Source organism: Pelecanus crispus, chromosome Z (assembly GCF_030463565.1).
Source record: "Pelecanus crispus isolate bPelCri1 chromosome Z, bPelCri1.pri, whole genome shotgun sequence".
Taxonomy (NCBI): Eukaryota; Metazoa; Chordata; class Aves; order Pelecaniformes; family Pelecanidae; genus Pelecanus; species Pelecanus crispus.
In genome coordinates, this window is record NC_134676.1 from 15,301,810 (window position 1) to 15,318,644 (window position 16,835).

General features: G+C 40.8%; 1 protein-coding gene across 1 annotated transcript in view; it reads left to right on the top strand.

Annotated features, from left to right (window-relative positions):
* The window catches only part of WDR70 (WD repeat domain 70), a 153,741-nt gene extending 137,162 nt beyond the window's left edge, over positions 1-16,579 (top strand). The window contains exons 16-18 of the mRNA XM_075726466.1: positions 2,553-2,669; positions 3,048-3,210; positions 15,573-16,579. Coding sequence (XP_075582581.1) covers positions 2,553-2,669; positions 3,048-3,210; positions 15,573-15,657 — 365 coding nt within the window. The 3' untranslated portion in view covers positions 15,658-16,579. The remainder of the gene's footprint in view (positions 1-2,552; positions 2,670-3,047; positions 3,211-15,572) is intronic.
* Positions 16,580-16,835: the final 256 nt, after the last annotated feature.

Consider the following 16,835-nt stretch of genomic DNA (forward strand, 5'->3'; position numbering starts at 1 on the left):
CCTGAAAGGATAATTGCCTTAAAAAAAAAAAAAACCCTCCAAAATTTTTGAGCTTTCTTAAATCTTCAGTTTTGCATAACTAAAATGGTGAGTGTGGATGGGTGTAGGAAGTGTTTTGCCACTTGAGAACATTAACAATACCAGTGGCAAAATCAGAGACATTAAAGATAGGTCTTAAACAAATTCCAAGTGATTTTTCAAAATTTAGAACTTGCCCAGATTTATATGGGGTTTTAAATAGCTTAAATATCTTTCTAGCCTCAGGGTTATACTTGTATAAGACCTTATGTTCATGTGAAGGCTCATTGATGCATAAGAAATAGTTATCATTGTCACCATAAAATGTTTAGTGATCTGCCTTTTCCTAAGGGCAAGTTTTACAAGGGGACAAAGGGATCAACTGAGAGATTTTGGCCCTTGCCATTAGCGTTGCCCTGTGTAGTGTTTCTCATGTGAATTGAAAACAGTCACACAGTTGTGCTGTCATTCTTCTCTTCATCCTCTTCCAGTTCCACTGTGTTTGGATTGCGCTCTGTTTTCCAGTATTCTTGGTCTTAGAAATAGCTAAAACCATTTCTGTAGAACACAGTAGTTGCTTGGCAGCATAATAAACAAAAAGAAAGTTTAGAAGCAGTCTTGGTAACCAGGCCCATATTAAGGCGCTTTGATTCTGGGTTCCCATCTCAGGTACTTTCCAGCCACAGCTGTCTCCTACTACCTCACTGCTGCAGGTGCCCAGCTCTACTCTTTGGGTGGCAGTGCGTAAAGTAGCAGCTGGCAAAGATCAGGGATATTTATCTCCTTTGGGTGCTCTTCTCAATCCATCCTTACTACAGCCTTCACTATATCAGCGCATGGTCTAAATCTAAATACTTTGTGTGCACTGTCGTTAGTGTTTATACTGTAAAGAGCTTTTGTAATTTTTAAAAAACTTTCTGCTTAAAATCCAATGGAACTTGTGTATTAAATGGCATTTGTAAATGCCATTTGAAGATTTAGGTCCCAATTATGCAAAGTTTTGTGATTTTGTCACTGAGCTTTAGCTGTTTAACTCTGTCTTCCCCATCTTTTGAGACTACATAAGGATACTTTCATATAAAGCAATGCAGAAAAATGTTGTAAGGATTTGCTTTGCAAATTTTTAAGTTTATTGCATATTTCGGAAACTTTTCAGAGTTTAGATGTCTGTCTTTTAAGCTTACAGATAGAACTGGAAAGAACAGATCTCAGAGGCCCTTTTGCAAAGTGAACTGACCCCTTTTTTCTTCTCCTTCTCATCTTTTTTTTTCCCCTCTCTTCCACCCTCCTCCCCCTCCTTGGACTTCTAGCTGGTCTTTCATCTGAGGATTCGCTGTATTGGCTATTTAAAAGGCAGGAATGTTGTTTTGAGGGATTAGGTGTTACTTTTAAAACACAATAATACAAAGTTTGGGTTTCCCTTAGGCAACCTTGAATCCACAAATGGCAAAAGCTTCAATCTGTGCGTTAGTCATCTCAGATGCTCTATGCAAACCAATCAAGCCCAGTGCTTGCCAGCAGATTTTCCCAGGTGTTTCATACTTTATGAAATCTGCAAAAATAAAACCTAAACCTTTATTTCCAAAGTACTACTGCTGTGTCACCTAGCTGTGACTTCACTCAGTCTAATAAATTGAGCAGGCTTCCAGAAATAAGCTGAAAAATCAAACCAGTAGGTCCCTGGATGCTGCCTTCCATTTTTTATTCAATATAGAGCTGGTGCCCCTAAATTTGAGATGTATTTGGTTGGGTTTTGTCTTTGTTGGGTCTTTTGACCCCAACTCAATTTCCCACATTTTGGGAAACAGCATCAATCAGCACACCTGAATGTAAGAGCTAAACCTCACCGCAAGAAAACAGTGTTCCTTAACATGGTGTTTCTCTGTTGCTGATAAATGTGTCTCTTGTCTGAGCAGGCCAAAACCATTACTGTGATTGAGGATACCATAGCAGATAAAAGTTTTAAATCCTGATAATTTAGCCAGATTGTCTCTGTTACAGGTATTCTTCCAACCTTGGTTAATCTCATAATTTAAGAAAGAACATGGTTGTGACTTCATATGCAGAAACATTACATTTTGAATCACTGAGGGGATTCTGCCCCTCTCTGTTTCAGATCCAAGAATGCATCTAGGGTTTTGTCATGCCCTTAGTGTATTGTATTAGAAAGTTGTAGAAACATGGAAAGTTCAGAAAAGAGCAACCAGGTGGTCACAGTGCTAATGTTAAGAACTGAGTGACAGAGGAATAAATGAAATGTGCATAAACTGTGCAAACAGTATTTCAGATTAAAGGCTCCTGCCTGAAGGAACTCTGAAAATCTGGCTGCTTTCATCTTTGAAAAATCCAGCAGAAAGAAGCCCTCTAAAATACATCTCAGTAAACTACTGCTTGGATACAGAAGAACCATGAGGCTGCTTCTGCCACCTTTTCCATTGCAACAAAGAATCCCAGTCTTTGTCATTGTAATTAAAAACCTTAAAAAGAAAATGGAATTTCTAACATTCCTTTTTCTCCAAACTGTGACCCTTCAGCCCATGCGCTTCCGATGTTCCGTGAACCACGACAGCGAAGCACCAGGAAACAGCTGGAGAAGGATAGGCTGGACCCCATGAAGTCTCACAAACCTGAACCTCCAGTAGCAGGACCAGGTAATCTAGCCATAATAATTTCAGACTGCCATATGCCAAAGGGATCGTCATGCTTGGGTTCTACACTCATTTGGATTTGCATTCAAACTTTTTTGGGTGGCGACTCTGCTGTGTATGTATGGGCAGTGTCCAGCACTGTAAGCTGTTGGTCTTTGATTGGAGTGCTTGCCTGGAATAAATTAATAATCACAGTGACTTATTTTAGGTTATACAATCAGTAAAACACTTACATGGATGCAGCTCTAAATTAGACTCTTCCTATATTATTAAATAACTTTGTATCAGATCACTGTTACAGATACAATACAACATTTCTCTGTTTATTTCTTAAATATTTTTCTCTGGAATAATCTTTCTTTTCTTTTTTTTTTGCTACAGGTCGTGGTGGGCGTGTTGGAACTCACGGAGGTACCTTGTCATCATATATAGTCAAGAATATTGCACTGGATAAGACAGATGATAGCAACCCTCGAGAGGCGATTTTACGTCATGCAAAGGAAGCGGAGGAGAATCCATACTGGGTTGCTCCGGCATATGCTAAGTAAGGAAACAATTAAAAGTACAAGTAATATTTCTGGAGGCCAGTGGGAGTTACCTAAAAATAGAAGACACACATTTTTAATGGTATGCTCTGCCTTTTCTGGATTGCTGCCAGAACATGTAAACCAAGAATATGCCATACTCTTTTATGAAGATAAGGGTTTCCAGGAGGTTAAACTGTTGAAATTTAACACTTCCACTTGTAAATTGTAGCTATCAGTGCTAGAAAATTGTTTTAAAGCTTTTTAGTTGACTAGAATTTAGAATCTTCTCCAGATGATTGCCTGAAATGGCAATATACCTTTTAATAAGGTACTGTCCCATTAACAGACTGGCATGATAAGTTTTCCAATATGCCGTCTAGTTCTGACTGATTCTTAGGTTAAGCCTTCAAAAGATTTCCTTCATGTTATGACAGCATATTTTAGATGATTTCTCAAATATCATATGTTTTTATTTGAATTTTTCCCACATAAGGACCTGAGTACCTGCTTGGATTAACTTGGTGTTAAAGCTACAACAATATTAAAAATTGCAGTGATAAAATCTCCTACCAAAAATTCAATGTAAAGAAATAAGTGTTTGGTTGTTGCTACATAAATTAGAGAGACTCATCAAGATTACGGTAGTAAAATCTCGGTAATCCCACAGATGGTAATTTATGCAGCTTAAATTATATGCGTGAGTCTGGTATTTGTGTGTATGTGTTACAATGAAAATTGTGCAGTATGCTTCTAGAATGCTTTCTACAAAAGATTCTTTTTTCTTAAAAATAAATATAATTCAAACCATTAAATAAATACATTCACAATAGTAATAAAATAAATACTAAATAGATGCATTTCATAGTAATGAACAGAAACTACCACTTTAAAAATTACTAAAATTTTCACATTTTGTTATTATCATTGATGTTTTTGTTACACAAAATAATCTATCTAGTATAAGTAGCATTTTCAAAATGCATAAGGAAAAGGTTTTGAAGAGATTAAATAGTCTGCACAGAACACTCTGTCAATAACAAACTATTTTTTTCTTGTTTGCAGCCCAGTGTTTTATCTCCTAGGCTGTCACTTAGTTAGGACTTTACTGACTGTAGTTTCTTTAGTAGTGTTTAGCTCTTTAGTGAAACAATTGCCACCTCTTTCCAGAAATTCAAAATATATTAAGAATCATAGCTGTTTCTAGTGGTGATGCTTGTTTTGTGGCTTGACCCACGTATTCACAAAGATAACTGAATAGCTGTTCCAAAGCAGCTTGAGAACGTCAGTGACCCAGCCTGGCATTGACTGTGTAATTAATAAGTATGGTATACTGGTAATTAATAAGTATAGCATTTGATGTTGTACATCAAATCAATGCATTATACAGTATCACCCTTAGTACCAAAGAAGGAATATTTGAAAGCCTGATTCTGTAACAGTTGTTGTAATGAATATGCTAAATAGTAATTTTTAATTGTTTGAGAGTTCATAGAATCATAGAATCATTTAGGTTGCAAAAGACGTTTAAGATCATCCAGTCCAACCATTAACCTACACTACCAAGCCCACATTAAACCAATCAAGGGTAGACTAGACTAAACCATGTCCCAAAGTGCCACATCTACCTGTTTTTTGAACACTTCCAGGGATGGTGACTCCACCACCTCTCTCAGCAGCCTCTTCCAATGCTTGACTACCCTTTCCATAAAGAAATTTTTCCTAATATCCAATCTAAACCTCCCCTGGCGCATCTTGAGCCCATTTCCTCTTGTTCTATCACTAACTACATAGGAGAAGAGACCAACACCCACCTCACTACAACCTCCTTTCAGGTAGTTGTAGAGAGCAATAAGGTCTCCCCTCAGCCTCCTCTTCTCTAGGCTAAACACCCCCAGTTCCCTCAGCCGCTCCTCATAAGGCCTGTGCTCCAGACCCTTCACCAGCCTTGTTGCCCTTCTCTGGACACACTCCAGCACCTCAATGTCTTTCTTGTATTGAAGGGCCCAAAACTGGACACAGTATTCCAGGTGCGGCCTCACCAGCGCCGAGTACAGGGGGACAATCACCTCCCTGCTCCTGCTGGCCACAGCATTCCTGATACAAGCCAGGATGCTGTTGGCCTTCTTGGCCACCTGGGCACACTGCTGGCTCATGTTCAGCCGGCTGTCTACCAGCACCCCCAGGTCCTTTTCGGCCAGGCAGCTTTCCAGCCACTCTTCCCCAAGCCTGTAGCGTTGCATGGGGTTGTTGTGACCGAAGTGCAGGACCCAGCACTTGGTCTTGTTGAACCTCATACAGTTGGCCTCGGCCCATGCCACATGCCAGTCTGTCCAAGTCCCTCTGCAGGGCCATCCTACCCTCCAGCAGATCAACACTCCTGCCCAACTTGGTGTCATCTGCAAACTTACTGAGGGTGCACTCAATCCCCTCATCCAGATCGTCGATAAAGATATTAAACAAGACTGGCCCCAAAACAGAGCCCTGGTGAACACCGCTCGTGACTGGCTGCCAACTGGACTTAACTCCATTTACCACAACCCTCTGGGCTCGGCCACCCAACTAGTTTTTTTACCCAGTGAAGACTACGCCCATCCAAGCCATGAGCTGCCAGCTTCCCAAGGAGAATATTATGGGAGACAGTGTCAAAAGCTTTGCTGAAGTCCAGGTAAATGACATCCACAGCCTTTCCATCATCTACCAGGCAGGTCACCAGGTCATAAAAGGAGATCAGGTTGGTCAAGCAGGACCTCCCTTTCATGAACCCATGCTGGCTGGGCCTGATCCCCTGGTTAAACTGCACTTGCCTGTTGAGTTCACTCAATATGAACCGCTCCATAATCTTTCCCAGCACTGACGTCAGGCTGACAGGCCTGTAGTTTCCCGGGTCCTCCTTCCGGCCCTTCTTGTAGATGGGCATCACATTGGCAAGCCTCCAGTCATCAGGGACCTCCCCTGTTAACCAGGACTGCTGATAGATGATGGAAAGTGGCTTGACAAGCTCCTCTGCCAGCTCCCTCAGTACTCTTGGGTGGATCCCATCTGGCCCCATAGACTTGTGAGCATCCAGGTGGCATAGCAGGTCATTAACTGCTTCCTCCTGGACTATGAGGGCTCCATTCTGGTCCCCATCCCTATCCTCTAGCTCAGGGGCCTGAGTACCCTGGGGATGACTGGTCTGGCTGTTAAACACAGAGGCAAAGAAGGCGTTAAGTACCTCAGCCTTTTTCTCATCCTCGGTGACAATGTTCCCCCCCACATCCAGCAAGGGATGGAGATCCTCCTTGGCTCTCCTTTTATTGCTGATGTACTTATTAAAAACATTTTTTATTATCTTTTACAGCATTGGCCAGATTAACTTCTTGCTGGGCTTTTGCTTTTCTAATTTCCTCCGTGCATGACCTAACAAGATCCCTGTACTCCTCCTGAGTTGCCTGCCGCTTCTTCCAAAGGCAGTAGACTCTCCTTTTTTCCCTGAGTCCCCGCAAAAGCTCCCTATTCAGCCAGGCCGGTTGTTTTCCCCGCTGGTTGGTCTTACGGCACACTGGGACAGCCCGCTCCTGTGCCCTTAAGCCTGCTCCTGTGCCCTTCATGTTCGCTAGAGATGAAATTTACTTTGAATGTGTAGGCACCTGGTTTTGTTTGAGATATACAACTACCCATCCTCAAAAGTAAATACAATCACACATTCCATCAGGTAGATAGATACCTCAGTATATTTTTGGCTCAGTAACTTCTTGATTGTATATTAACTTTCATCCCTGACACCTGCAATGTAGTAGACAAGAAAGTTTTAAAACATAGCTGTATTACAGAAGACTTACTGTGTCAGGTGGGCAGATCTCATTACAGTTTCTTGTTAAAGATGTAGCTGGAAGGGAAGAAGAAAGCTGGCTGAGAAGTGGGGAGGATGCAAGTCCAGACTGCTATTAACTTACACACCAGACGGTGATATGTATGTGGGGGAATTGGACTGCACCCAACAGCATGCTGCCTTGATGGTTTTGTCAGCTGATAAATCTCATGCCAGTGAAACTGCTGTTATCCTTGCATTAAAAGCTTGACTTTTAAGATGTACTCTATGCAAAGAACATTTAAAAATTATTATTATTATTACTCCTACTACTACTACTATTAGCTAAGACACTGAAATGCAAAAACTTTATTTATAATTGTGTTATGTTCTTAATTTTCAGAAATGGAGGTCTGTTAACAGTGGCAGACCAATGGCAGTCACAGGTTTCGTTAGCTGCTTGCCTGCCCACACAGATAGTATAGAAGGCTGTGTTAATTATATCCTATATCTGACTTTACAGGGCATGTATGTTTACCCTGTATGTAAAGCATCTTACAGATGTTCTTACAGATGTATATTTAATAAAGTATGCAAAATACAAGCAATTGATGTAAATGATCATGTAATACTGGATTGTAAGAGTGTCCCTGGTTGCCCTGTTAAAATCAGGAGTTCATAATCACGAGCACTATACAAACCTATGGAAACTGGCTGCTTTAGCTATAGCATAAGATATCCTATAGAGTTAGAAAAGGTGATACTCTGATACATACTTAAAATTACATACTGTCAAGACCTAAAAAACATTTATTTTTTTAAATATTGTTTATTCTTTTTACTACTTTATTTCTCTGCCACCAGTTTTTCCACATTTCTTGTAGTAAATTTTCACTTAAATATGGTATAAAACTATCCACTTGATATATCTCTTGTTTGACAAGGCTTTGGTTTTTGTGTTGTCTAATGAATGGTTATTCACTTACAGTTTTTCATTCTCCTTCTTAAGACAATGTCTAAGGAAACTATAGTTACTTAATGTTCTTCAGTGATGGTTATTAAATAATTTTAGACTAAGAAGACTAAGAAACGCTCTTTTTCTGGTTGATCAGAGTGTTCATAACTCTGATTGTGAGTGATCATGAGATGGTGGAGTTCAGGATCCTTCCTGGAGGAAGCAGGGCAGTAAGTAGGATACAACCCTGGACTTCAAGAGAGATAACTTTGGCTTCTTCAGGGACCTACTTGGAGGAATCCCATGGGTTAGGGCTCTAGAAGGTAGGGGGGTCCAAGACAGCTGGTAAATATTCAAGCATCACTTCCTCCAAGCTTAAGATCGATGCATCCCTATGAGTAAGAATCAAGCAAAGGGAGCAGGAGACCTGCATGGATGAGCAAGGAGCTTCTGGCAAAACTCAGATGGGAGAAGGAAGCTTACAGAATGAGGAAGAAGGATCAGGCCACTTGGGAGGAATATGTGAACTTTGTCAGAGTATGCAGGGATGTGGTGAGGAAGGCTAAGGTCCACTTGGAATGAAATCAGGCAAGGGATGTCAAGGACACCAAGAAGGGCTTCTTCAAGTACATCAGTAGCAAAAGGAAGACTAGGGAAAATGTGGGCCCACTGTGAATGAGGTGGGTGCCCTGGTGACAGAGGATACAGAAAAGTTACTGAGTGCCTTCTTTGCTTCAGTCTTTACTGCTAAGGCCGACCCTCAAGAATCGCAGACCCCAGGGGTAGGAGAGAAAGTCCGGAGAAAGGAAGATTTTGCCTTGGTTGAGGAGGATCGGCTTAGAGATCATTTAGGCAAACTGGCCACCGACAAATCCATGGGCTCTGATGGGATGCACCCACGAGTGCTGAGGGAGCTGGCAGATGTTATTGCTAAGCCACTCTCCATCATCTTTGAAAGGTCATGGAGAACAGGAGAGGTGCCTGAGGACTGGAAGAAAGCTGATGTCGCTCCAATCTTCGAAAAGGGCAAGGAGGAGGACCCAGGAAACTACAGGCCAGTCAGCCTCACCCCCATCCCTGGACAGGTGATGGAACTGCTCATTCTGGGTGTCATCTCTAAGAATGTGGAGGAAAAGAAGGTTATTGGGGTAGTCAACATGGATTCACCAAGGGGAAATCATGCTTGACTGATCTGATAGCCTTCTGTGATGGCATGACCGGCTGGGTAGGTGAGGGGAGAGCAGTGGTTGTTGTCCACCTTGACTTCAGCAAGGCTTTTGACACTGTCTCCCATAACATCCTCATAGGTAAGCTGAGGAAGCATGGGTTAGATGAGTGGACAGTGAGGTGGATTGAGAACTGGATGAATGGCAGAGCTCAGAGGGTTGTGATCAGCAGCGCAGAGTCTGGTTGGAGGCCTGTAACTAGCGGTGTTCCCCAGGGGTCAGTACCAGGTCCAGTCTTGTGCAACTTATTAATCAATGACCTGGATGAAGGGACAGCGTGTACCGTCAGCAAGTTTGCTGATGATACAAAACTGGGAGGAGCGGCTCATGCACCAGAAGGCTGTGCTGCCATTCAGCGAGACCTGGGCAGGCTGGAGAGCTGGGCACAGAGGAACCTGATGAAGTTCAACAGAGGCAAGCGTAGGGTCCTGCACCTAGGGAGTGTTCCTCCTATGCAGCAGTACAGGTTAGGGGCTGACCTGCTGGAAAGCAGCTCTGCGGAGAAGGACCTGGGAGTGCTGCTAGACGACAAGTTAACCATGAGCCACAACGTGCCCTTGCGGCCCAGAGGCCAGCAGTACCCTGGGGTGCATTAGGAAGAGTGTGGCCGGCAGGTGGAGGGAGGTTATCCTGCCCCTCTGCTCTGCCCTGGTGAGGCCACATCTGGAGCGCTGTGTCCAGTTCTGGGCTCCCCAGTTCAAGACAGACAAGGAACTACTGGAGAGAGTCCAGCGGCGCGCTACAAAGACGATTAGGGGACTGGAGCAGCTCTCGTATGAGGAAGGGCTGAGAGTGCTGAGTCTCTTTAGCCTGGAGAAGAGGAGACTGGGAGGGGATCTTATCAACGCTTACAAACATCTTAAAGGCAGTGTCAGGAGGATGGGGCCAGACTCTTTTCAGTGGTGCCCAGTGATGGGGTAAGGGGCAATGGGCACAAACTGAAACACAGGAAGTTCCATCAGAGTATGAGGGAAAACTTCTTTACTTTGAGGGTGACGGAGCACTGGAACAGGCTGCCCAGAGGTGTTGTAGAGTCTCCATCTCTGGAGATATTCAAAACCTGCCTGGATGTGATGCTGTGCAAGCTGCTGTAGGTGAACCTGCTTTTGCAGGGGGGTTGGACTAGATGATCTTCAGAGTTCCCTTCCAACCCCAACCATTCTGTGATTCTCTGATTGTGATGACTGGGTTAGAGCTCATCTGGTCCTGATTCCTACTGATTAGGTAATTCTAAATGAGATAATTGATTTCATGCTTTTTAAATTGTACTTTCACTTCAATAATTCTTATAAAAAATACCTGCAACATGACTTTTGCTGTTAGTTTATACATTGTATGTAAAAATACTTTTTTGTTGGTGTTGAAGATGCCTAATTTATTCTTGAAGCCAAATAGTCATTTCCATTATTTATCACTTGAAAAAATTTTCAAGCTTGTTATCATTAGCCTGACCTTTTTGTTTCTCCTAAAATTTGAGCCAGAAAAGGAGAGGGAAGTACATAAGAGGCAAAAGGGTGGGTGAAAAAACTGATGCTGCTGAAAAGGATACTGGGGATGATAAGAAGTACATGCAGAATCAGGAGATGACATGTCACAGATGCCCAATGTGAATAAAGTATCAAAAAAGATGTGATCAACACAGTAGAAAAGTCATCATGGATGAGGATAAAGAAAAGATCTTGAGATTTTTCAGGAAAAAGCTTGTTAGAGACCTTGGCAACAGCCGTTCCAGTGGAGTGAAAGGAAAGGAAGGACAGATTGAAGATTTCAAGTAAAGAACTACAGGAAAGGAACTTGAGGCATCAGTTGTAAATGTTTGAAAATTACATTCTTTGTGAGTTGTTTGTTTTAACACAGCTGTACAGAGACACTGTGATGACTTCAGATGTCCCTCTGAAGGATCAGCAGGAATTACTAAGCGTTGTAGCTGAGGGCCTAATCAGGCCCAGATGTAGCTCTCTTCTGTACCATAGGGAAGGTGAGGTGAAATTTCCCTCCCCATCAAGACAGAACAGAGTTCTTAGAAAATACCTTTCAGTTCAGTGATGTTGCCCCTATTTTGCTGTCTTTGTCATTGCTGCTGGTCACAGGCAAAAGGGAATGACTTGAAGCAATAGCCTGTAGCTGTGCTGTGTTCACTGAACTTTTTCCCAATGGCAGTACCAGTGTGTGAAGTGTTAGTCATGTAGTAGCTCAAGTATCTTTAGTTAAAGAAGCAGGACAGAACAGAATGTTTTGTAACAGTGATCTTGCTGACACATGTTGGTATATTTAAGCTAAATCTTCTTTGGAAATTGTTAATTTTCAGAGGGAAGCCCCTAAGATTCAGATAAGAGTCAGGCTGGTTGGTGGGGTGAGGAATACAAAGGGGCCTGATGCTGAAAACCTTCAATTTTCAGTCTGGAAGTAGCCCTTCTGGCACTGTTCTGGTTTCCAAGCATGCTTGAAAGTCATCTTTTTTTCTTTGCTTCAGTGCAATATAAACACAAATTTCAAAAGTTACTGCGACATGAGTCACATGCTGTGATATGCAGTTGTCATCCCCAGCTGGTTTAGCTGCAGCAGTGTTTTTTTAGTTGCTAGTCTATGAACCTTAGATGTCAATGAGCTACTTTTATTGGATCCCTGAAAGGTAACTAAGAAAAACAACCCATAACCTGAGGGATTATGGTGACTCTAAAGCAGTCTGCATGGCCCCTGGAAATTTTCAGGGGTCTGCTTATCTAAATATATTGAAAAACACTGAAACAGAGAAGAGCACACAACATGAATAAACCATGTTAGTTTGTTTGCCTGTTTTTGCTTGCAGCCTGTTAGTGTAACCCACAATAGGAATGCATTTATCGGTGGTGTCAGTCATGTGGAAACACAGGATCATAGAATAATTTAGGTAGGAAGGGACCTCTGGAGGTCATCTAGTCCAACCTCCTGCTTAAAACATGTTCACTTAGATTAGGTTGCTCAGGTCCAATTAGATTCCGGTTGTTCAGGGACTTGCCCAACCAAGTTTGAATATCCTCAAGGATGGAAATTCCACAACACCTCTCTGGGCAGTCTGTTCCAGCAGTCTGTTTGGCAGGCATAGTATGCCCTTGCTAAATCCATGCTGGCTGTTCCCTGTCACCTTCTTGTCCTTCATTGTGCCTGGAAATGCCTTCCCAGGGACTGAGGGATTTGTTCCATAGCCTTCCCAGGGACTGAGGTTAGGTAGACCATCCTGTAGTTCCCCAAATCCTCCTTTTGCCCTTCATAAAGTTGATGAAGTTTGCCTTTTCTAGTCATTGAGAACCTCCCCTAGTCACCATGACCTCTCAAAGATGATAGAGTGCCCTTGCAATGACATTGGCCATCTCCCTCAGTACCTTTGGATCCATCCCATCTGATCTCATGGATTTGTGTACGTCCAATGAGCTATGTACTCCCTGTCTCTGTCTTCCTCTTCTGTTGGTAATGTCTCATTCCCTCCCAAAGACTCTGCTAGTAGTGTAGGGGCTCTCAAAGACTTGAGGACAGACCTTCTCAGGGAAAATAGAGCCAAAAAAAGCCCGGAGTATCTTCACTTTTTCTATATTCTACATTAGTGTGTTACCTACCCCATTGAGCACATTTTCCTTAGCATTCCTTTGGCTGTCAGTGTAGCTGTAGAAGCCCTTAGCACTGCCTTTCACATTTCTTTCCAGTTTCAACTCCAGCTGAGCTTTGGCTTTCCTAATGCCATTCTTACATGTTCATGTAATGCCTCTGTTCCTCTTGGCTAAGGCTGACCCTGCTTCCTCTGTCTGTGTTCTTCCTTTTTGGGGTTTGGGTTTTATCTCAGTCAGGGGATCCCTGCGCATCCATACTAGGCTTCTGCCAGACTTCACTTTCTGCACATGGGATGGAATGTGTTTTGAAGAGGTTGTCATCAAAGATCAACCAGCTCTCCTGGCCCCCTTTGCCCTCCATGGCAGTCTCCCACAGGACCTGCCAAGCAGATCCCTAACAAACTGAAATCAACCCCCAAAGTCAAGGATAAATAAAATTAAGAAGTTGATGGGGAAAAAGAACACAGCTTTCCACATGTATTATTCAGCCCTCAGAAGTAAAAATATTTTGAAGTAGTAAACCTGTTTTGATAATTTTTGTATAAGTATTAATCATGCAGCAAACTCCTACTACACTAGGAATCTCTAGTGCAGTTACTAAGCAGAACAATTTGTGTTTAAAGTAAATGATCACTGGTGATAATGCTATAACAAAATCAGTGTTTTCTGTCCTTACATCTTCAAAATGGTCAGGTATATGAATCACCCTAGGCACCCCAGTTACCGCTGTGTAGCTTGTGGAGGTGGAACAGTTTACATTTCAGCTGAGCTGAGGCTATAGCCATTTCATGCTAATTTTAAAAAATGAGATAGCAAGCAGACTTGATTTCCTCTGTATGTTTTTGCTTTAGCTGCTTACTGCTAGATTATGCTACAGTTTCTTTGGTTTTTTCTTCCCCCAGCCCACCCCCAGGTTTACTGGACTCAGTAGCATACTTACATTAGCTGAAGTCTGTAACTTTTCTCTGTGCCACTCCTATCCTGGCAAATACATAGGTCCTGCTGCTTGTTTTACAAATTAAGTCATTCTTCTTGTCTGGAAGTTTCTAACCAAAACCATGACAGTGGCAGGTTTTGTGGTCAGAAATGGTAGGTTTGCACTTGATTAGTTGCAGTTTACTAACAAGCATCTCAATATTGACCTGATGTAATCCTATGTGCCATTTAGATACCTTTTGACTCTTGTGGTAAAAGGAAGGTACACTGTTAAAATGGGCTAAATAAACTTCCATCACTATGTTTTGAAAACAGAGAAAATTTGATACATTCCACCTCTTCAGCAACTAACAAAATCCAGTATTTTGGCCAATAAAGCTTTCATCCCTGGTGTCTGTTTTGGATTGAATGTTGATTTTATTTATCTATATTTTAGTCGTCCTTCAGTGATTGGTTAAGTAGAGTTTATGTAACTATTTTCTAATGAAATTTTTACATCAGCCATTTTTTTTAAATCTTAGTTCTGTCTTCCATGGAGAGCAGAATGACTCATCTAACTTCCAGTAGTGCAGGTCCTCATCTGGGTACAAGGTCGGCCTAGGTGTAATGAGATGTACAGCCTGCACCCAAGGACCATGTGCCAATAGATGCTGCAGCAGGACCATCTCTGGAACATCTTAGTATACTCCTTACCTCCATGGCAAGTTTGGAGGAGGGAGGAGAAGGCAGACCAATAGAAAGATTCTGTATATAAGGGAAGTTGTCTTTGGCTAGTTTTGGTGACTTTAAGTCTACTTTGTGCACATATTTAACAAGTGAAGAATCCTGCTCCTTAATAGCTGATGGCTTGCTATTACTTCTCAAAGTCAATGGCAACATTGAATTATGCCTATTGTGTTAAGTAAGGCAGACACAATTTTGTTAAGGTTTATACATTTTGTAGAGTCTGCCAAATAACAGTTGTTATAATAATAGTGCTTTACATCCTTAGACTGCTGTAAAAACATTAGTTAATACATTAATGAGATGATGACTGCCTTGGCTGGATTTTATACTTTGTCGTGTCTTTCTAATGAGAAGTTGGGCACAGCCATCATCAGAAAACTAGTAGTTTCAACTGGGCAGTGATTGTGCCGAGAATTAGGTTGGAAAAGGGGATGATGCAGTGACTGAAGTGTAAAATAGGGGAACTGAATGTCCAAACAGTTTATTGAAATGCTACTTGATACTGTGTTCATTTAAAAAGTAATCAATAATTATTTTTATAAAGTTTAAGTGTTATTTAAAATACAAGTAAACAGTGGAGGAATAGATACCATCAAGCTTGACTGCAGGATACACTGTGTTCTCATGTGAAGATCATGAGGGTTTTTTTTATGTTACGGTAGTGCTGGATGAAGTCTCTGGAGTAGAAGCTTTTTTTTTCATGCATAGGCTAAGCCAGAAACATGGCTTAGCTGTTCTGTTTTTGCTTACTGGCTGCTGTCATACTACAGTGTATCAAAATGGAGGTTTCTTTTTTTGAAATCATGGAATGAGGAGACCTGTGGCTTCATTTTTCTAGCATCGTATTAAATTGATTTGTTCCTCTCTTCTCTCTTAATTTTATTCATGGAATACACAGGTAATGATTGCGAGCTGATGAGGAAATAATACTTGCAAAAGATGTGTGTTTGTTATGCTTGTTCTTTGCCTGAGAGCTGCAAGTTTCTTCAGTTCTTAGAAGGTTAGTTGATAGGTTTATGTTGAAAATGAAAAACAGGCAAGTCTTGGATGCTCTTTTTTTAAGTATAGAAAGGATGTCATTTGTGTCTAGTGCATGTCTAACATAGTTTCTGATAAAGAATTGTAGTCTGACCATTCTTTTAATCTTTTTAATGTTTTCTAGAACGCAGCCAAAAACAGTTTTTGCAGAAGTGGAACCAGAAGATGATGAAACAGACAAGCCAGAGTGGAAAAAACGTAAAATTTGAAAAATTTTGTTTAAAGAATAGTTTTAGAGCATTTGAAACAAAAGGCAGCATTTATTTCTTTATTTTGGTTAGTGGATCAAAATTTGAAAGCAAAAATTACTTCAGTTCATAAAACTTGCTGCAGTGTAAAAAGGGATTGTTGTATTACACTGGATTGTAATCCTACATCTGAATTTTTTAATAAGGAATGGATTCTATTGTGCAAAGAACTCCTCTATGTCAGTTATTTAGCTTCATGATTAAAGTGAAAAATATTGCTTTATAAATAGAACTCTAGTGAATTCATTATATTGCCAAATGTTTTAATTACTGCCAACTTTACAAATGTGTGTGTCATGACAGTGTTCAATGATTTTAAGTATATAAATAAAATAATACAGTTTCTCAGACTGCTTTTTATTTTTTCTAGTTAAGATCTAACAAATTACCCCCTTTGTTACAAGTGTAACAAAGTTTACACTGTTATTTAGATCAATTAATGTGGAATAATCCAGTTTAGTTCATTTGTGTGTTGACACAAGTTCCAATTTAGTTCACACTTCTGTGTGAATTTTAGAAAACATTTTCTACTGTCTATCCCTATTTGAATGATGTTCCTTTTAAGTACGTGTAGTATCTCACAGTAGTATTTTATACAGCTTTTATTTTTCAACAATGTGAAATTGGAATGGACAATTATATATTTTGGTTTAATAAAAATAATGTGTTTATTGCCTAGTTGATGCAGAATTTTGTTCAGGCTTCCTATCCCTATTAGTTTGTAGGGATAAGTGTTAGGGTAGAGCAGAGCTGTGTATTTACTACCAGGTCTTTGTATCTATTGACTTTGTTGTATGCCTGAAATATGTATATTCTGTCTCACACTCTCTGAAGACTGATACTATCCTTTATAAAGGGATTTCTTAAATATTGAAAGTTTTCATTGTTTAACACAAAATTGCCATTCTGAATGTCATAAAGTGAAGGTCAGATTTAAAACTAATGTCCTTTAGAGAACAAGAAAGGAACCTAGGTTAGTTTTAAGCATTTATATTGTGATTATAATAATACACAGTATGCTAAGTATTGTGATTATAATAATGTACAATATAGCAAGCACTCTGCATTTCCACTAAGAGTAGAGAGTAATAAACATCATAAACAATCAAGCTTTCTTAATTATGAATACTTTCTGAAAG